The sequence below is a fragment of the Prinia subflava genome, chromosome 6 (assembly GCF_021018805.1).
Source record: "Prinia subflava isolate CZ2003 ecotype Zambia chromosome 6, Cam_Psub_1.2, whole genome shotgun sequence".
NCBI lineage: Eukaryota > Metazoa > Chordata > Aves > Passeriformes > Cisticolidae > Prinia > Prinia subflava.
Genome location: NC_086252.1, coordinates 13,418,620 through 13,440,812, shown reverse-complemented (window position 1 = coordinate 13,440,812; position 22,193 = coordinate 13,418,620). Strand labels below are relative to the sequence as shown.

Genomic DNA, 22,193 nt, shown 5'->3' with positions numbered 1-22,193 from the left:
CTATTATATGCTTTCGTGTCAGTCTTTTCTAGAGACCTACTCCCCATTTGTAATTTCAGTTTGTAAATTTGTGGTTAGGTCATCCTTTTTTCTACCTCAAAGACAAATGAAGCAAAACTAGGCAACAATAGCAAGACCATACAAGGAGCAATTTTTAAATAAGTGTGCTGTTTACTGTTACAGAATCATTACACTATTAATAGCAGAAGTGAGTGAGGACTTCCTTTGATTCCATAGTTATAAAAAAGTTGACCTATACATTTCCTCATGAGTTGTTACTGGTAATTACTTGTAAACACATTTGCTTCATCCACAGTATCATATTCTGATTTTTAAGCTCCTTCAAGATAATATAAGAAAAAGTAGTAAAGCCTTGCTCTGTATTAAAAAATAATGAATATTAGCAGTATGTTTATTCCTTGGAGACACTCTTGTCAGAGTGTCTCCACTCTCTTGTTATTCAAAGATAACAGCCAAGTAAAAACTAATGTAAATGAATGCTAGAAATTTAATAAATTCCCATAAGCACAGTGAGTTCAACAAAGCTTGTGAATATAATTGAAACTGTTAATATAAACAAGGCTGTAGGTGAGCATTATATTAGATGACAGTGCCTTGATTGTCTTAAAAAAGTACTGCAGCAAAGTCTCTTTGTTTTTCCCATCTTTATGTGCTACTAAACTATATCAAATGGACAAAAACATCTGATGGTTGTTCTGTTAAATAATTCAACTAAACTAGGTTGCTCAGACACTGGTACCGAGCTTGAAACATTTCAGAATAGTTAATAAATTATTGCCTGGTAATAGGTTAGTAAAGATAATTTAAGAAGTATGCAAGAAAAGTAATTCTTGCTGTACTCTGTTTTTCTATCAGACTGTCTACTAGGTTGCTGGAAGCTAATTTGCCTTCTTGTATATGAGATATTTTTTAGTCATTTCATAGCATTTCCTACCCAAAACACTTCTGTTCATCAGGATAGGTAGATGCCAGCTGAGGTAAGCCACTTTTTACTCTGCAGCTCTCCTGCTAATGAAAACATCAGCAGTGAAGTACATGCCAGGGAAGTGGATGTGAGCTCTTTGGAAAGCATCTGCTGCTTGCTTTAACAGCTGGCCTGTGCCTTCGAAGGCAGCAGCTACAGGGAGTGGCATATCCCTTTGCTGCTTATTTTGCATTTCTCAGTGTAGCTCAGAAGAGCCAGGGAGCAAGACAGCTTAATAAGAGCAATTATCTAAGATAAGCAAAGCAGGGTGGAAGGAACTGTGGAAAAGGACACAGCAGACAAATTATTTTGTCATTAGTTCATTCAACATGTTGCAACTTGATGTGTTCATTGTAAAGGATCATACAAATGCGTCACTACCTAAATAGACTTCTGTCTGATTTGATCAAGACTGACACTGATTTTGGTTAAAGCTTGCACTTCTGGTGCTTGTCATATTGAAAATCAAATTTGCTGTGCTGGATGCATTTCTGCCCTAAGCACAATGTGAATGGCTCAAAATGGATCAAAGGTGACAGAACACAGTCCAGTGTAGATGAGATGCAAATGTATTTTCTAAAACTCAGGTCTGCCTGTCAGAGGTAAATTTAGGCATTCTTTAAGTGATAATGAAGGAAGAAAAGTTATTTTGTTCTGTGGGGACCCCTACTTTATGCATGAGTTCTGTGCCTCACTCCTCGGGCAATTGCACTTCTACATGAGCTCTTAATCAGTGTATTCTAGGCCTTTCTTTTTGATGCCACTTACATAAAGAACCCCATCACACCTCCTGGTGAAATTAGTGTTCTTCTTTGTATGTCTTTTGTGCAGGAAAAAAAGTTTGGAAGTTATTTTGGTTAAGCATGCTCTTTTTTTCTTTTCTTTTAATACTTTGTCTTTTGTCAGGTCTGTCAGCATTAATAACAGGTAAAAGTTTCGTAGGGGAAATTTGCAGTAGCAGTTTTATGTATATTTTTACATCTGTTGTTATTCTCAGAGTTTTAGCAAAATGTAGAACAAGCTTCCTCAGCCTTCCTGTCTTTCTCAATGGTTGCAAACAAGGCGTTCTTTTGGATATTTTGCTGGTGTAGGCAGATACTTGAAATAAGAAAATGTGATACAGAGTGCCTGACAAAAATCAGGTACTTGCCAAGGTAGAGGCATACAGTTTAAGGAGCAGCTGAGTGATTTTTTTTTTTTTAATGGAATGTTCAAAATTCTTACTCTCCTGAGGGAAATGTTAAGAGAAAAATGCTCTTGCATGACCTTGGTGGTTACGTGTGGCAAGCTTAAAAACATAATAATGACCAGAAACTGGTGATAAACATCCCAGCCCAGCCTCGCATGAGAAATGATTTTGTGAAATCCAAAATCCTTTATAAAAGATTTTCTACTCCACCTAGGTGCTGGATACTGTGTTACATTTGCCAAAAGGGTGCTTCAGAAATTTAAGTTGCCCTTTTTTTATTTATAGCATGGCATTTGGGATGTACAAACAGAAGGCCTTAATTTTCTTTGGAGGGAGTTCATTCAGCCTGGAGAATTTCACTGTGTGCCTTGTATCCTGTGTGCCAGATCCCAAAGGTCCATCTTGGAGCTGGCTGGCACCAACTCTATTGGACATGGGGAAAGTTCCTAACAACTTCTCAGAGAAGCTCCTATAGCCCAGCCCCGCTACCAAAACCTTGCCACACAGACCCAATCCATGTTGGAAAGTCAGTGATGAGAAAAGTGTGGAGTCTACTGGAAAGCTGTCAGCATCCTTGCTTTGTACTTGTAATATCTGTGTATATCCATGTAGGAGTTTTCCACCATAAGTATTCCGTGTTAGGTATCCTAACATATGTGACATTGTATTTGACACTGCCCAAACTGGGAATTCCTTGGTGATTGGAAGTAATGAGAAGCTAAAGAATGAAAAAGGTTGGCAGATGAGGGAAACAACTGGGTTACAACAAAAGCACTACCAAAATTCACTAAACTCTGGAAAAATTCTGGGAAGGGTGGACTAAAGAAATTTTGAGCAGCTCTTATGTTACGCAAAATAGGATAAATCTGAGAGAAATGCTGTAATTAAACTATAGTTAGTTCTGAGTCAGTACACACAGTGGGAAATCACTTACTGCAAGTCTTAGGAGATGCAAAAAGCACTAGATAGCATAGAATGAAGTTCTGAGATCAGTCATATAAGGTTACTAGAAGAGGGCAAAAAAGAAGGTGTAGAAGTGTGAGCTTGATTTGGCAACAGGTAGATAAGTGCTGATCCAGGAATTGGTTTGAGGAAACCAAAAGATCTTTGTGAATTCAAGCAGAAGTGTCTGTCAACGTTGGAATCTGGTCAGGGCCCTATCATGTTGAGCACAGTTCCTGTGTTTAATCATTCTCAGAAATTTTTTCTTAATACTGGTACTGTAATTACAGTTTTTAGTTTTCTTACTTATGTCAGTTACCTGTAGCCTTGTCTGTACCACGCCTACTGAGAAGAGCAGTCTTTGTGCTTCATAACAAGCATAAAAAATGCAAGTAATAAAACAACGTTATCAGCACCCTAAACTTTGTTTTGTGTATGTATGCCTTTTTAAAAGCTTCAGTCTTGCCACGATGAAGAAGTGAATATTTGCATTGTAGTCAAGCACTTAGACTATTTATACAGCATTTGTATTTTCTGCAGAAAGTTTACTATGACACAAATAGTGAAAGTTAAACTGATTTCATGCAACTGAATTTATTTTTAAATTTGCACTTAAAAAAATGTTTTTAATAATGCCTTTCACAGTGATGTTTAAGGCAAATTACTAGACTTAAGTAATTATTCAGGGTTATTAGCATTGGTTTTGCAGGCCCAGAGTGCTCAGAGTGTGCTGTGTCAGTTCACCAATAAGGACTTCTAGGAGAACCCCTGGTGACTGATTTCTGCAGGATGCTCTCTAAGGAGTGAAGTGCCTGATGAATACGGCATGAAGAATTGATTTGTTGAGCCAGGAGTCCCAGAGTTAAAGTGTTATCAGGATTGCTAATAGCCTAATCTAAGTTTGAGATACCCATTATCATGGGTTGTTTTTAGTTGTGAATTCCCATCAGAGTTATTTCGCCACACCAGACTTCCATAATGATGTTTTTTATTTGTAGCAATAATACTTTTGTTTTGATATATGTACCCTTTAATGATTTTTAAATTTTTTCTTTAGTTGCAAGTGTACTTTAGAGAGTTTAAAAATGCTAAGAATTCTGGATCACATTAATTAAAATGCCTGTCTTGCATATTTGGTGGGGCCAGTTAACATCTTTAATTGCTTTGCTCTCCCTGGGAATTATGCTGTAACCCTGATTGCAACAGGGTGAGATGTGAACGGGGCACTGAGGTTATTGCAGGATGTGTACAGGCTGGCTAATTTTAGTTTAAAAAAAAAAAAAGGTAAATTACACAATATGGAAAATTTTATGCTTCAGAAAATTTTCTTGCCAGAGTTAGGAAGAAAATAAGAATGTGAAAGGTACTTGAAAATAAAAAGTAAAAGTAAGAAAAAGGATAGTATGGAGGCTGTTTTGGGTTCTGCATTGTGTGTTTTCTTTTGAGGCACATTACTACTTTTGGAAAAAACTGAGTATTTGAAGTTTGTAAAAGTGATACACTCTTGTCTTCATAACAATGGTATATTTATTTGTTCAGCCTTACTTACACTCTATTTACACTTCTAGATAAAATCTAAAACTTACTTGAAAATGATGATGAACTAAAATACATTTGCTGTCATCAGGGAAAGTTCTAAAGCCAAGGGGTATCTTTTTTGCATATTTAGAATGATGGTAATTAGCTAGCCAATTAATCTAATTGTAAAGCTGAAATACAGAGGATTAGATTGCAGAATGAAGTTCTCCCTTTTGTACCACACTCTGACTTCCAGTGTACCATTAAACCATTTACTGAACACAAACTGCTTGAATTTTTTTAAACTAATGTACAAGGAAAATAAAAATTATTTGAAAATGCTAACAGAAACCCCCAGACCCTACCCATAGCAGTAGAAAGAGTACTGAGATTTTTCTCATCTTTATTTATCCTTTCTTTGACAGTGACTTGTTATCTTCCAATTATGTGGAGATTCACTACGAAGATGGAAAACCAAAATTTTCTAAGGTATTGTGTTCTTAAATTGTCTTCCTGAAGGAACAATGCCAATAAAATGTTGCAAAAGAGAGAAAACATATTTTCCAAGACTTAAAAACTTCAGAAGTGTTTTTCCCTACATAGAAGGTAACTGTGATCTCATCTTGTACGGCTATTGCAGTAATTCAAGAGGAACTGGACAAAAAATAAAAGCTGTGTTTTGGGGTGAGGAGTAGATGGTGGTAGTGGAGATGATCCATTATTGCCTGGACAATTACATCATGTAAAATATGGGAGGTGGGGAGGGGTTGAAGTCACCATCAGATAAGTCTTCATTAATTATTTATGTGTCCTTAGCACAAAGTGCAAGGAGAAAGAATAATGGTAATGTAAGACAAAAAAACCCAAAAGTCTTGCAGTGAATTTTGTTTGCAAGGCTTATACAGTCATGAAACAGAAAATGAAAGATTTAGCTGAAACCTTAACCTCTGGAGTTATTACAAAATCAACATATTGCTGGACATCCAGTTAATTTTGTTTGTCGGACTAGTTCCCAAATTGAATTCAGTGCCATAGGCTACTGATCCAAAGCCAAAGTAAAGTTCTGCAAGGTAGTTCAGCCCTAACAGAACCAGATCAGTCTTTTTGTTTGTTTGTAGTAACAAAATGAGGACTGGAAGGCTCCTAGGAGGGTTATAAGCAACATTTGCAGGGAATTACTATTTTTCTATTTGGTAGAAATGCTGAAATATTTCTTGCAAACTTATTATATCTGTATTTAGAGTGGAGGCAAGCAAGCATTCTGGTTGTATTCATGTCTTCAGAAAATCCAGCTTCTTGTTTGTCCAAATATTAGATATCTGGTTTGTTATTTTGCCCTTGCTGTAGAGAATCTCAAATAAACTAGTACATGGCAGATTAGGGCAGAATTAAGCAATTCCATTGCAACGTAATTACTGAAATATGCTGCTTTGTTTTCTTCCACTGAAGAAGAAAAATAGTTTCATGTTACATACAAAGGAAGTTGCTCCATTAAGACTCAGTATTCTGCAGAATAGGCAAAAATGCTAAATGATGCAAGAAAACAATTCCCTCTGGCATTTAGAAAAGCTCATGCAATTGTTAGCTGCAGCACAAGCATTGAGCACTGCGGTTGCTGAATCATGAATCTGACTGGAAAATTATATTAGAACTTCAGACTCAGCAAATGGGCTACCTTTGCATGCTGCAGTAACTTGATCCAAACTTCCTAGGGGATGTTTTCTGATTTGCTTTATTTAGAAGCAATAATAGAGCTCCTGAGGTCACATTAATCTGTAAAAGGCTTCATTATAGATAATAAAAAGACCCCAAAACCCCACACAATTTGCGTAGGAGGTCAAACGAGGACAGTATCCTGGTCCTTTGCAGTGTCTTGTAATACTTTTTAGGCGTAAGTAAAAGGTTGTTTTGTTTTCTGATGTGGATCTAAAGAAGTGAGACCTCAATGAAAAGTACTGTATTTTCTAGCAAGAGGTAGTTAATTACAAAAATGACTGAAGGACAAACAGCAATTTCTTTACTCAGATGATCATCTTTAAAGAAAAAAATCTTGAAAAGCTTTGTGTGAGAAACATAATCAAATTTAGCTGTTAAAAAGCATGTTTTATGCATTCTCACTGATAGAAAGGTAAACACAGAATGATTACTTGCTATGAAGTACTTTGATTTAATTATACAATAACCTATAAGGAATTTAAATCAGAATCTGAATAACTCATTAAATAAGATGCAAAATGGAAATAATGCTGTTATAGACAAAGAGCATTTACGGTTTTTGTACCTTCTCAAGTTATAATAATTGCATAAAGAATATGCAATGTTTAATATGCATGTTGGAGTTCAGATGACATGACACAACAATTAAAAGTGTTTTTATAATGAATAGTAGGTTTTTCAAACAATGGCTGAGAGACAACCACACTTCAGGGTTTTTAATAAAATTTTTTGAGATTACTTTTTATTTTTAGTCTACCTGAGTTTATTGCTGATAGACAGTAAAGACAAGTACATAAATTAGATAAATGTGTATTGTTACTGTTAGATTTTTTTGCATTGGTTTTGAGCAACAGATATTAAATCAGGATAATTTTGTGTGTGTGATGGTTTGTTTTTAAAAATTATAGGGGGGAGAGCATTGTTACTACCATGGAAATGTCAGAGGTGTGAAGGATTCCAAAGTTGCTATTTCAACATGTAATGGACTTCAGTAAGTGCATGTTCTCACTGTTTAAACAAGGCTATAACTAATTACTATTCTTGAATGTTATCTCTTAATATGTGAGGAACTGAAACACTACAGGCTCAAAGTTTTTTTATGTTTTTGAATTTTTGCTTAGTGTCATTTGAATTAGTGATTTGATGCTGTCTCATGAAACCTTTGAATACAGTTAGTGCAGATAAATATTTCCCCAGGTGACTTACCATGGTAAAGGATAAACAAGAATTACATTTCAGCAGTTTGCATGCTCAGCATTCATGTATGATTGTGTCATAGAAAAATGGATCTTTTTTGTTAGATTGTACAAGGAAAAAATGCAAGAAATTAGCATTAGTTACTGCTAAGTGCAGCTCAGCTGTTGATTGTATTTTTCATGTTCAGGGTGTGTTGTAGGACTTCTTTTTCCAAGGTCAAATCTTCACCCCTTTTGGTACTTAATCATTGCATTGCCATTACATTTAGTGTTAGTCCATTAAAATGTGCCAGATATCTTAACCCTCTCCCAGTCTTGGCTTTAACTACATGTGGTAGTAATGAATATATATTTAATATTGGTCAGTTTTTCAGCCCTGAGTTTGGTTTTATCTTACCAAAATTCATATCCTGGAGTCAAACCAAATGCCTTGTGAACCTAAATATCACTTCTTTTTCTCTATGTTCTAGTGGCATGTTTGAAGATGGTACTTATTTGTACTTGATAGAACCAATGGATCTGACCCACACTGCAGTAAGTTTATTTTTGTCTAATTTATTTGGCTTGGGAGAGTGCTCAAGGAATAGCCAATAAAAGTATTAGAACAAATCAATGAGTGGTATGTCTCATGCATTGGTATGAAAATGAAAGGTATTTTAAAACACTTGATTTGAATTTGTTTAAGGTGGCAAATGTGTCATTATGATTTACCTATGATTTTTCTCTCTTTTTCTTTAATCTTTTGTTTCCTACTTGGCTTTCTTACTTTGAGCATTTAGATGCTGGTAACAGCCAAATAAAACTGTTTCCCATAGCACATGGTTATGGACTGTCAAAAAGTGTTTATCAATTTGCTCTAGTACTTGAACTAAAGTGTTTATAAATTCATTGTAAGGATCTCTGCAACTCATTTATACATTCCTCTCTCAATAGTTGCATCAGATTGCTCTTGGCTTGCCATGATTCCACAAAAAGTGTAGTTAAGTCCATAATTACATCTGGGTATCTTAAACTTTGTATGTAAGTCAGTGATCATTGTATAGCTTAAATGATTGTGATCAAACATATTCAAATACAAGATTATGCCAGATCAGCATATAGGACTGCATTTACACAAGTATTTTGCTATCATTACTTTTGTATTTCATGCTTCCTGTGTACAACTGTTTCTAAAACTTCAGCTGTTAATACAGCTGACACAATTTCACAGCCAGTAGTAAAGCAGGTATATTTCTAACTTTTGAGTGATTGAAGTATTTGATTCTCAGTGAAATGATTTTGCAACAATGAGACAGAGAATTCTTGAGGTTTGTGTCGTGCTTGGTCTGTAGGATGTATTGCAGATGCTGTGCTGCAATTCTCAAGCTTGTCTCGCTCTAGTATGTATAGGACAATGTATGTATTGTATGTGACAAATAACTAATGCTGCAGAACTGACACCTTTTAGTGACTGGAAAGCTGAAATTAGAGTCTGAATAAAGATCTGCAAAATTATTGGCTGATACTGTCAAAGAAACTGGATCAACATTCAGAGGACTCGCTATCATTTGGACAGTCAATTATTGGGCTATAAATGAAACTTCAGAGACATGGGAAAATATTACATCTAAGAGAATCAGTCTCCCCAGGAAGAGCACACATGCTGTGTGTCTGTGATGTAGCACATGTTCATAAAGGTTGCAATTCTATAAACTTGTCAACAGAGACACAGTAAATTCATGGAGATTGTGTTTATACAGGGAAGAAGAAAATTGGACTAAACTGTTTTCTTGCTTGGGTGAACAAAGGAAACTAGGATATCTCTCTGAGTGATATTTCAGTAAAAACTAAGTAGAGCAAAAGTTCTGGTTATAAAAGTGAGCTACCATTTGCCAACTCAAGGTTTCAAGTTGAACTCCAAATAAGAAAACTGAAGAGATGCATAATTTCCTCAAAACTACTGAAAATAATACAGCTACAGAGAGCTTTCAGTGGCTCATTTTTTAATTGCAGTATGTAAGATAAATATCTTGAGCACAGCCTTCAGTATGTAATTTATTCAGCTTGATTAATGTTAACTATAGTAGATATTATATAAAACTCCTTCTCTTTACCCCCAAAATCTAGCAAATATATGCAGTATTGTCCTTCAGCGTGCTCTGTATTTCTTATGGAAGTTACAGAACAGTAGCAACCTACCCTTTGAAAGGAATTGCTTGTGTTGGCAGGCTCTGCAGAGGAGGTGTTACGGAAGAAAGGAGTTGTTTTCTACAGTAGATACTCAAATGTGATCATTTGAGTCAGACTTCTGAAAAATATCTTGTCCTTTTTAAGTGTGGAATACACCAATAAAACAGAGTGAAAGGATCTTCTTTAAGATAATATTGGTTTCTTGCAATTTGCTGCAATTAGATAGGATTTTTTTCATAAATAGTAACAGTGCTTTTCATCTGTGGAAGGAAGATTTCAACCAGATACAGACATTCTAGTTTGATTTATTGGAATAAGAGATCGGTGTTCTCTAACACTAAGGCTTTTGAAGGACTTTTTTAAGGTAATCTCAAAGACACCTGTGACACCTTTATTTTGTAGATTGGTCAATTTGCTGAAGCAGAGAGGCTCTGTGATTTGCTCAGGATTGTAAATAGATCGCTTCAAATTGGTACTACAGTGTCTTGCATTTTATAGAAAAAATAATAATAATTATAAATACTGAAATAAGTGCCACATTTTTCACATGAGGCTATTAATTATAAGAAAATTTCACGTATTTTTCTTTCTAGGAAAGTAAAAGTAGGCCACATATCATCCAAAGAACTTATGGAACACAAGCCTCCAAGCAGTTGCGGAACCTTGGTGTGTTTTTGCATATGTTATGAGCTTTTCAATATTGGAAATAATCATATATATAACTTGGAAAATTTAAATATTAGGCCAGCAGCGTTTATAAAATTGCTGATTATTTAGAAAATCTTTTAAAATAGATACTTATCTGCCTTTTTTCACAATTATTGCAATGGAATACAGATTTTTCAAAAGGCAGCTGTAAGATTTTCATCCATAGACCTGTATTTAGCTTTCCTCTGAAAATCACTGAATTTAATCAGTGATATTAATGTTACTGAGGCAATGAGATGAAAGAAAATATATTTTAGAAAAATTTCTTTTTCTAAAATTAATTTAGAAAATATTCTAAGACCAGATTATAATTTCTTGACCTCTCCTTGCATGCTTTAAGATTTCTGAATTGCTTGAGTTTTGATAAATTTTATATATTTTTAAAAATGACCTTTTGAATAGTAAGGGTGGTTCTAATTTTGGTGATCTTAATCCGCTTTTGGTTTGGACAGGGTACATAAGTAGGATAAAATAATGCCATGGAATTCTTAAATTGTAATTTTTACAGAGACTGGCTCTAGTTCTGAATGGCCCTTTCTGTCTGAACTGCAGTGGCTGAGGAGAAGAAGAAAGAGAGCAGTAAGTAGAAGTGTGACCCTGTGTTAAGATCATGTATAAATCCAAACTCACTAATTTCTATATTTTTTAATGTCAAGAGAACACAGGCTTTAGGAAACAAGTATTTTTAGAAGCTTAATATTATCACATAATACAGTTACCAAATGAGAACTTTTCTTGAAAAATAGAAAACTTGGAAGAAAGCTGATAAACTTTCTAAAGTGCAGCAATGTTATGTATCAATTAAACCAAAATTTAGTAGTGGAAGTTACTTTAGCATTTTAATTTTTTTTTTGACTGCTTGAGAATAAAGAATAATTTTGAATGAACTCTTGCTACTTTGTAGATACCTGACTTTATTGTCACTTGGCTCATTAAGCAGCATGATTAAATCAAACATCCAAATGAGGACACTAGAGCTGGATTACTGTGAGAACATAAGTGAGCAGTCCTCCTGATCTTCACATGCATATTCATCAGTTAGGGAAATAATTGAGTTAAAGTAGATTATTCTGTATTTCTTCACTGAGTTGCGCAATCCACACCATATTTTTGAGGGTGCTTATGTTTTTAGTAACTTCCTCATTAAATCTGTGGTGAGTAGTCCATAATAAGTCCATAAATGAGGAGAGAAGCAGTGGTGGTGTCTGAACAGAAGCAAAGAGTAGAAGACCCTGAACTTTTTTAGTGATGTGGCTCAGATTCTCAGCCAGTGTCTAAGTTACTGGAGCTATGATTCTTTACTCTACTTGCATTTCTCACCCAGTTGTCTACTGGTTTACATACCCTAAACAATATATATTTAATATATATCTATAATAAAAATCAGCTGCAGTTATTTTTGAAGATCACTACATCTTCATGATTTCTGAAAGAATTTCTTTAATTCATCAGTTATCTCGTGGTGTCTTTGAAGAAATGAAATATCTGGAGCTCATGATAGTCAATGACCATAAAATGGTAAGTATAGCAATTCAGTAGTAATCTTCCTTTTGCTGACTGATGTATCTTCCATTTGTAGGCTGATGTACAGCCCTGTGCTGCATCAGCTACTTTCGGGCCCAGGATTTTATTTATCAGCAGCTGTTAACATTTGTACTGTAATATACACTGTAGGCCATAATACCTAATGAAGTTTAATGTTACCTAAAATTTTTTGAGGCAATTATATATTCAAAATGTATCTTGAATGTTTTGGTATCATTAATATGCCCATAACGAACAAAGGAAAGCAACAAACCTTTTTTGTCCTGAACAAACACACCAAATGTTCTAAAATTACATCCTATCTTTGAAGTTGTATAGAAAGAGGTCATAATTTGTTACTTTGAGTTTAGTTTTACTAACTTAAATTTGAATGCAGCAAAACATGTAGACAAAACTCTGATTGTTCTTCGTGGTTATTCCGTACTTACAAACAGGAGTGATAATGGAGTGAAAGGTAAGTTGTTTGTTTGATTCAGAAAGTGTTTGTCATTAAAAAAAAAACCCAAAATTGGTAGGGGGAGGAAAGCCAAATTTTTTCCCCTTTTTGTCTTGAGGAAGGACTGGAAAAAGTCAGACTAAGTGACATTTGTTGTAAGCAAGACATATTTTTTTAAATTGAATTCTGCTGATACAATAGTGTCCCCTTTTTTATTTGCAAGTAAAGAGTTTTTTGTCTCTCACCCTGCTGCAAGTTTCCCAGTGCTTCATGGAGTTGTGGGCTCTGTTGTCAGCACTGAAGGATGATATTCAAGAGCAAGAAATAGAAGATACCAGAACAGGATGCAGTAATTCATACTTGTTCCGGTGCTGAATAGCCAGATTGTGTACCCTCCCCTCACCTCTCTAAAGAATCATAGAAATAGCCTGGGCAACATAACCTATTTTATCTGTGTTCATTTAGCACTGTGGAGGGAATTTGAATGGGTGGAAAAAGTAGGACAGAAATTTCTTGAGCTGTTTTCATTTGTAAAGCCACCCAGTGGGAAACTACTCTGAGAGTGTTCAGGTGTTGGTTATTTAGCAGTAGTGCACAGTAACTGAAGTTATGGCTGTTTTATTGTCTTGTTTGATGTGTGTGCTTGGTATTCCTTATGAAGAGAAAATATTCCTATGTCTGTCTCCTTCCTGGCCTCTTGTATTACAGACACATGCTTGAAGGTGTTCACTACACTTATTACAGACTTTGTTAGAACTTTAGAGCACAAGATTTTTTGCTTCATAGTTATCAGTGACTTAGATAATAATTCTGTTCAAGGAATAAAATAAATATACTTAGGGAGGTGTTCACAGTTAGGAGTCACAGCCTGCCAGTCCTGGAGCTCTAAATGTACTCACTAAATGAACTTTCAAGATTTTCTGTTTACCAGGAGAGGGCAGGTTTCCCCTGCAGCAAAGGTCTTCGTTGGAAGAAGTATCTTAAACCTCCTTGATCATTGTGTTAAATGGTGAATACTGTGTATTTTCCCAACATTTCCTTTTGTCTAGCAATAAAGGTACCTCAACACATTTAATTAGGTTGTTGCATTTTTTACTGGTTTAGGTTAATTTCTTTTAGGATCTGTGTTTAACCACATTATGTGGGATGTTGCTATTGATTTTAGCATTTTAATTCTTTCATGAAAGCCAAGAACATTTTCCAAAGCATATTATTTTACCTTTCCACTTCTGGAAAGGTTTGGGATTGGCTCAAAACAAAAAGGCCAAGCCACCCTTTCCCCTTTCCCCTTTCCCCATTGCCTTTCTTCTCTGGGGACCAGTCCATGGCATAATGCACCTCTCTGTGTAAATCCTAGGCACCTACAAGAACCGTACCTGAGAGCAACTACTCAGTTGCTCAGAGAAGAGTCTCTTCTTCCAAGGCCTCTTTAAGTACTGTGTTTCATAGAGAGAATAACTGACACTTTAATGTAGCACTGTGAGTCAAATGCGACTTGCTGCTTTTAACCAGTAGTTGAAATTAGTAAGTTTTTTGATAAAGGCTTTTCCCCCCGTTCTAAGCTATTTTACATTAATTTTCCATGAGATTTTGAAGACCTATTTTTCCTATCTGCAAATCATACTGTGTAATGTAATCTTGGTTCATAATTTTACAGTTTCTTGAAAGTCATATGGAGTCATGTTCAGATACCATAGCTGCATCTTTAAAAAATTTGAATTTGAACAGAAGGGGCTTGTGAGGCAGGATGAGACATGAAACCATTTCAATGACATGCACAGATATTATGAAGCAGAACTTGTAATACAGCTCATCTAGGTCTATAAAAATAATAAAAAACTAAGTTAGAATTTAAGATATTCAGCTGAACTCTTTTCATGTTCAAACACATTTACTTTTACCATGTGCTCCCTCTTCCATGTTACCTTTTCCTATAATTACTGCTGCATGTCATGGAAGTGTTGTGCTACGGTAGAAAAGGAGGCCTTTGCAGAGAGCTGTGCACAGGATAAGTAGTAAATGCTTCATCTTCATGTGTGGTAATTAAAGTGATGGAGCGTGGCTACTACAGTCTGATATGTAACTCATCAGGTTGAGCAGTTTTAATGGGTAAAGCATCCTCTCAATTTGGAGTTCATGTTTATGTTCATGTTTACCTGTAATTTTGTCTCAAACATTTGAACTCTGATTCTAAACACAATATTTTTTGTGGTTAAATGCTCCTTTTAGAGTTGGGAAAGGCTGCATAACGTACATGGCTTCCTTTGTCTTCCAGGGATTCTTGAATATGAGATATAGGCTGTGGTCTGAAAAGTTTTTTGAGTTTTTCCCCTACTCTTTCTTAAAACATTATTTTTATTTTCATGCTGTAAAAATAAAGACTTAGTAATAAATATTTAATTTTTCACTGTGTTCTACTTTCTCTTCTTTTAGTTCAAAAGGCACCGTTCTTCAACTGCATACGCAAACAATTTTGCAAAGTCTGTGGTAAACCTTGTAGATGCTGTAAGTATCAATGTTTTTGTGAAAACTGGTTCACTGACTTCTACTTTAGCACTGTATTAAAAATGTTATCATTTTCAGATACCAGATTTCAATTGCACTTTAAAGTGCACTTCTAGGTCCTCTGCAGAACAATAGCCTGGGGTGAAGGTATAAGAAACTACCAGATTGTCTGTGGCATTGTTCTTAAAGCTTGCAACAGTCAGAGTATGCCCTTGGCAGGGGTGATTTCCATATCTAGCACCAATTATGAATGAGATTTGATCAAATGTAGATTTGTGAAACAAATCTAACTACAAGTGATCGAAACTGCAAGTATAGCTCACAGGGGTTACATATATGTATTGGGAGAAAAAGTGAGTGTGAGTAAAAAATCTGCTTTATAAATCTCTATTTATAGCTTAAAAACAAACAAAATGCCACTGTAGTACATTATACATGGATGGAACTGACACAGATACCATACTTGTTACTGTGCTAAATTTAAAACAATTTTGCTTACAGCATATAAACTAAAAGTAAATTTTGTGGTAAAATTAATTTGGGTTTTTTTTTTCTCTTTTTGATACACATATAGTGATCACACACATTTCAGAGCTCTGTCTGGAGTGAAAAGAAGTAGATTTTCTAGTAGGGATGAATAAAAATGCTACCAAATGCTGACTCTAAGTCCCTTTTCCATGTGACATTATTTATACCAGTGGAACTGTGGGATATGATTCAGTGCAAAACATGGTCAACAGTTGGTATGGCTCAGAGGAAAAAGTGCACTAGTTGTTCTTACATATAAAGTGTACTGGATGTATATTGAAAATTTAGGTGAATATATTTACAATACATGCAATAACAGAAGTGTTTTGGAATATTTTTCTGTAATGATCTGAAAATGACAGTAGCCTAAAGAAAAGTTACTAGAGTACATAAGAATGTAAATAATTGTAGTATTTCTGCAACTTGTATTCCGCATACCCAGAGAAAAGGTGGCGTCTTTTTTTCCTCATCTGATAATTATTACTCTCATTCCTCTAAATTTTGACAGAAGTTATTTCATCCATCTTTTCTTTCTTTCTCTGTTTTTTCCATTTTTATCTGTGTGTATGCAGAAACGTCAAGCTTCATTCTTGTGTAGAATTCAGTGCCTTCATAGAGATCTTACAAAATGACATCCTAATGGCTTCTTCTTTAAATAAAGCATGAAAAAGAGCAAGATTTTCTGCCTTGTTGTTCCCTTGTGTCCATAGGGTGTGGGCTGTATTTCTTATTGATTTATTGTTGGGAAAAGGATATTGGCTTTCAGAGGCCTTCAGGTTCTCTGCCCTCTCTTCCATTCTTTTGTTGCTGTTTGCTTCAGGAAATAGTTTTCCTCTCAGTAAACAGAAGCAAAGTCTTTATTGATCGACCCCTGTGTCATTTCAGGCAGTTTAATTTCATTGGGTTTTCTCATGTTGTAAACCATTTTCTGTGTATGTTCTCAGCCTGTCTCCCTGAGACTGAAGCATGCTAATACTCTTTTCCTTCAAAGGTCTTGACCAACTGAGTTTAGCTGGTTCCTATCTCTTGTTTTTGTATTTCTGTTATTTTTCCTAAGCTATATTATAAATTGCATTTTTAATAAGGGTAATGCTGCCCTGATACAAAACTGGGTTTCTGGTCGGGGTGAATAAGGAATGCATCTTTTGTAGGTCTCTAAGTTCTGCATAACCGTAGTTAATAAAATTGGACATTTTTTGAACTGAACCTAAAGACAGAAGCAGTTTAATGTCAGAATCAAGTGTCATGCACTGTTAAAATGCATATTTTAAAACTGTTTTGTTATTATTAATGCCTGATTGTTGTTTCATTGTCTATTGCTACAGTAACATTAAAATTTATAGAAAAAGCAATATTTTTCCTTAATTCCACTCAAGCAATATGAGAATTAAGTGATCATACTATATAAATAGAAATCAACCATTAATTAAAATTTGGATTTATTGGAAAACTGAGTAATTATTTAATCTCAGCTTTAAAATTGTCTTTGACTACTCTTTGAGATCATTCTTTTCTTTTTCTTTGAGATCACGCAGTGTACCTTTACGTTTCTTCTTTGCTGATTTTTGCACAGGTTTTCTTCAAAACTCAGAGGCAAAGTTATTTGCCATGAGAATTCTAAAGAAAATGGAGTGGCTCAAAAAAAAAAAGAGCAACAAGGGTTGTTTTTTTCCTTTCTAAAACATAAAATTTAAGTTGATGAGATCAGCTTTTAGGAAATGCAAGGCATTACCAGCTAACTGTTTCCCCGTGTTTTCCTCCTGCTTTATCCCTCTTGTCCTTCCGCTTTACTCTTGCTGGCTAGCTGTGCATGTGTGACCCAGTGTTCCACTCCTGTGCCTGTCCTGTCTCTGCCCTCAGATATACAAGGAGCAGCTGAACACGCGGGTGGTTCTCGTTGCTGTGGAGACGTGGACAGACCGAGATCGCATTAATATTCACCCCGACCCTCTGCAGATGCTGCACGATTTCTCCAAGTACCGGCAGCACTACATCAAGCAGCACGCTGATGCTGTGCACCTGCTCTCGTACGTACCCTTGGCAGTGGCTTGGGATGTTGTTTCCTGTCTACTGCTTTGCTCTACTTGTCTCTTCTTTCTTACTCTTTTTGCTTGGTATTCTCTGTATTAATCAACATCTATCTTCCTTAAGAAACTTAATTGATATTTAACACTTGTTTTTAATAGGTGTAGTATATACCGTGGTCACGTTAATATATATCTTAATGATATTTGAATGTCTTTGCAATCTGGAGAGAGTGTCACATGTGAGGTGTCTTTTGATGAGCCCTTAAGGATGCTTAGCTTTGCTAATCAGGTGTGTAATGTGCTGCTTTTCCCATTATGATCAGGAGAGGGCAGAGCTAACAGGATTATGTGTTGCCACAAGAGTGTTCCAGTTAGGGAAAACTCCACTTGCATCACTAGGCACGACTTCAGCCATGAGCAAGGATTATTTTACTTCGTGGCACTGTAACAAAGAGAAGGAAATGTGTGTTCCCCTGTGCAGCATAAAGATCTTGAGCTGTCTCCCAGCAGCATGACATACTGTGAGGATGGAGTAACTAATGTCTTCTATGGGATTCTCCCGCAGTTCATCTTCTGCAGAAAAAGATAAAAATAGGGGATGAAGAATTTCCTCCAGATTTCCTTAGTACAGGCATTGCAATGAAGATTTTGTTCTTCATAATACAGGCACAGTGCTTGTGACATGCACTCTTAGTGACTGCCATGTATGTTTTATGTCACCTGCTGAAGAGTTTGCCAGCAACAGGCTCTTCTCATGGTGAAAGGTACCAAATCCAACCTGAAACAGAAGAAATTCCATTTAAACTTAGGGCAAAAACCCCCTTTCACTGTGAAGATGCTGGAACAGGTTGCACAGAGAGACTGTGGAGTGTCCATGCCTGGAGATTTTCCAAAACTAATGGAACATGGCATGCTCCAGCTGAGCCTCCTTGGAGCTGGGGGGAGATGAACTAGAACATTTCTAGAAGTGCCTGTCAGGCTCAGCCCTTACTACAATCCTGTCTGTTGTAAAGCCCCTGGGTGCCTTTAGTTAAGCTGCAGTCCGAAAGTTCTGATGGCTGTTAGAATGTTCTGAAAAATAAATACATACCTGTATGAGGTAACGTGTAATTTAAAAGAAAACATTAGTTTTAAAAGATTAGGTCATTTGTGCATCATGCAGGGTCACTGTAGGTTGTTTGTAGGCTGTGTAAATTTATTATTATGACTATGAAGTTAAAATAGGTGCAATTCATAGTCATTTATAGCCATTCTATTGAATAATTTAGATCTTCCAGATTACATTACTTAACTAAATGATTTGGGACTTACTAACAGTAAATGAAGGAAGGCAAGGTTAAAGAGCAGTATTAAATTACTTTCCCTTTAGGTATATTCTCAATCTTTTCATTTGGATTTGAAACTAGAACTTTTAATTGGTTTGGATTAAGATAATAATTTTAAGAATTCTCAATACTGGTACATTTCAGAACAGAATTCCTTCCTGACAGATCATAAATTGGACTATATTGTTAACTTTTTAAAGAAATGTTATCACTGTATTGTCTTAGGAGTCTGGCACGCAAACTTTCTGTGCTTGGTTTGTGTGTGAGTTAAGACTGATTCTGACTCTACAAGAGAAAAATAGTTATTTTGTCAAAGCTTATATAAAACCACCTCTTTCAGTGTTGGTGTTCTGTTTATAAACTTGCAGTTGCTTTTTATGCTAGAAATAGATGAATGTGCATGCAATCTATCATAGTATGTGTGAGAGTATGGTCTTTCAATGAGCTCTTGGTGCCCAATGTCAATGTGTTATAGTTTCTTCATTTTTATTTGTTTGTAAGGAATGTGACATTTCATTACAAAAGGAGCAGCTTAAGTTACTTTGGAGGTGTTTGCTCTGTGGCCAGAGGAGTAGGAGTGAACGAGGTAATTTTTTTTTCATGACTAAAATGAAATAAAGTAGAATCTCTACATTATAATCTCAAGAGTTTGTGTTTCAGTATTTGGGGCTTTAAAGATAACTTATATATTAAAAAGCTAGGATTTTCACAGCCAGCCTTCTTGATCATCATCAAACTACTGCTCAGAGTGCTTTTCTTTTTAGAAAGTATTTGTCCTTATAAAGAGCTTAAATTGGCTTTTATTATATTTGACAGAAATTTAGACCCCAAAAATCTCAGACAGGTGTTGAAACACAGCAATGAATATCTTTGTCCTACCACTGTAAGACACTTGATCTTCTGAGGTACCAATGGCTTGTAATTCTTCTTGAAATTTTTAAACATCGAAATTAAAAAACAAATTGTTCCTGTGTATTGATTTTTTACTCTTGTAATTTTTTTCCTCAGTGCAGTGTTAAATTGATAATGAAATCCTTCTGTTTTTACATGAGTTAAATCCTACTATTACAGGACTGTATTGCATATATATCAAATAGACTTCTTTCTTTAGATTAACCAGTGGAGAGAGATTGCCTGAGACTAGGAGAGGAATATTTTATCTGTTATATACTTTATTGAGTTTGTTTTCCTTATATGCACACAGAATTGTGATTGGCTGCACTGAATTATTGATGTAGTAGGTGTGTGGTAAGCCAGAATGAGCCAGTGTAGTGTGCATTGCAATAACTGATGGTTTGGGGTTTTTTATAATTGTGCTCCTCTTGGAATGCAGTATGGCCTCCCTTTGCCCATGGCACAGGAACTAGCACAGAGTCTTGCTCAGAATCTTGGAATACAGTGGGAGCCAGCTGCCAGGAAACCGAGTATGTACATGGAGTCTTTTGTCTTCCTTAGCTAAATGCATAAACACTTCCTTTCTTACGTTTGAAAAAAATGCCAAAATTGCGGTAACCATAGAACAAGAATTGCTGCTTTTGGAAAAATATGTAGTGAAATTTCAGCTTCACCAAAATAAGAGCCAGCAGTTTAGCAACATTTTGCATGATCTCAGTGATGTCCTGTGTTGAGAGGTTAGATTCATAACCAATATTCAAAGGTATATAGGTAAAAACAACATTAATGTTATTTAGAACTCCTTTTCTATCATAATAAAATCTGTAAATCTAATAAAACATTTGCTGACTTCCTAAAGTGCAAAAATACCTGATTTACAGTTGAAGAAATGGGAAAGAATTGTATCCTAGTCCTGTGTGACATTTGCTAAACGTTTTACCTTGCTGCTTCACAGCCAGACCAAATTTGTGTGGCCTTAATAAATGTAGAGTGTTGGCACAAAAACTGCTGCAAAGCCCTTTTCAGGGCTAAAGAAAATTGTTTGGTTTTTTCACTTGCATTTTGTAAGCAGTTTGGCTACCTCTTCTCTTTGTTTCCTCTTTAAAAATGTGAATAATAACGTTGACTTCATTGTGGAATCACTTCAAAAATCTGTAAATTAGGAAACCATGCTTAGGAATATTGTTTTGTAAAGCATTGCTTTTGAATTGGGTAAACTAGAAAACTGCTAAAATATTTTCTGTATTATTGTTTTTTGGTTACAGGTAAAACAGAGTTCATACAATTTACAGATCAGAATATTTTTTAACTGAAAGATAGAGGGTTTTGATATGATAGCTTAGTGTCCTTACTTGGATGACCTTTACAGAGAAAGATTAATCAGACCTGGGGAGAGTAGAAATAACCATATCAATAATCTCTCAGTATTTCCCATGGAGAAACTCTGGATTTGCAGTAGTAACTACAGTACACCTGTGTTTGGTAGATCATTTTTATGGGCAGTTTGCAGCTTGTTTTACCAACCACAAGGTGCTGATCTTTTGTTTTTCTGTTATGAATTTGGTCACTGTTGACTTACATGCAATAGCAGTAAGTAAACTGTAAATCCATTTTCATTCAACTACTTTTTCGAATGAATGTTTAATTGGCTGACTGACATGTTACTGCTAATAATTTATGCCAAAGGGAAAAGGCCTGGCTTGTCCAGAAACAATCCTCTTCAGGGTATTCTGTATTTTTAGAAAGGAGAAAATGTGAACATTTAAAATCATTATTATTATGTGTACTGCACACAGCTTTGTGCTGCTTGTTTTGAGTGCACATAGGGAAGAACCTTGCCAGCTATTTTTAGCTTTGTGTACTGCCTGAAATTTAGTGTTGAGTCTCAACAGCCTGCAGATATGGAAATCTGAAAGTACCATATATATATTTAATGTATTAGTATGCCTTCAAGTGGGCTGGTTTCCTTTTTGGGGCTAGAGTTTGTACAGCCAAGCAACCATCAAATCTTTGTAAAATTAGTCAAGCTCCGTTTGTACACTGAGTACTTCGTATTTATTATAAGCATATTTATAACTTCTCTCCTTTTCTGTTGTATTTTGGTCTTGTCTGAGAAGAGTGTGACTGCACTGAATCCTGGGGTGGTTGCATCATGGAGGAAACAGGGTATGTCATAAATATCAGTAATCGAGGGCTTTGGAATGAGTTCATAGTTTACATTCTGACAGAAATATTTACGCATTGATTTATCCATGTGTTTTAGTGCTAATAAACAAAAAACTAGAAACAGTTGGAACTCAGTCCTTAGGTAAATAAATGGTCAGTGAAGTCTGAAGGGGAAGCACATCTCTATGGGAGGAATTTCATTGCCCTCCACCCTCACACACTGCCAGAGGTTCTTTTCTCTATACTGTGAGCAACTGATTAGAAAGGGATAACTTCTGAAATACAGAGGTTTGAGTCGTGTAAATCACTGCCTGTCAGTATCTTGCTAACTGTGGAAGCTTGAT

The 22,193-nt window shown here is 35.6% G+C and overlaps 2 protein-coding genes across 9 annotated transcripts in view; one reads left to right on the top strand and one right to left on the bottom strand.

Annotated features, from left to right (window-relative positions):
* ADAM23 (ADAM metallopeptidase domain 23) overlaps positions 1 to 22,193 on the top strand; it is a 69,945-nt gene that overhangs the window by 17,012 nt on the left and 30,740 nt on the right. For all 7 annotated transcript variants that reach the window (XR_010080753.1, XM_063400320.1, XM_063400321.1 and 4 more), the window contains exons 4-14: positions 5,060 to 5,123; positions 7,259 to 7,341; positions 8,017 to 8,080; positions 10,309 to 10,381; positions 10,932 to 11,002; positions 11,876 to 11,941; positions 14,838 to 14,909; positions 17,298 to 17,464; positions 19,291 to 19,375; positions 20,123 to 20,213; positions 21,801 to 21,849. Coding sequence is in view for 6 of the 7 variants with exons in the window: in XM_063400320.1 (XP_063256390.1) it covers positions 5,060 to 5,123; positions 7,259 to 7,341; positions 8,017 to 8,080; positions 10,309 to 10,381; positions 10,932 to 11,002; positions 11,876 to 11,941; positions 14,838 to 14,909; positions 17,298 to 17,464; positions 19,291 to 19,375; positions 20,123 to 20,213; positions 21,801 to 21,849 (885 nt within the window). In the remaining variant the exon portion in view is untranslated. The remainder of the gene's footprint in view (positions 1 to 5,059; positions 5,124 to 7,258; positions 7,342 to 8,016; positions 8,081 to 10,308; positions 10,382 to 10,931; positions 11,003 to 11,875; positions 11,942 to 14,837; positions 14,910 to 17,297; positions 17,465 to 19,290; positions 19,376 to 20,122; positions 20,214 to 21,800; positions 21,850 to 22,193) is intronic.
* The window catches only part of DYTN (dystrotelin), a 76,473-nt gene continuing 72,123 nt past the window's right edge, over positions 17,844 to 22,193 (bottom strand). The window contains exons 16-17 of one of the 2 annotated variants that reach the window (XR_010080755.1): positions 18,185 to 18,242; positions 17,844 to 18,037 (exon numbers count right to left, since the gene is read on the bottom strand). The gene's annotated coding sequence lies outside the window, so the exon portion shown is untranslated. Of the gene's footprint in view, positions 18,243 to 22,193 lie in introns of both variants that reach the window. The other variant, XM_063400336.1, reaches the window with a different exon arrangement.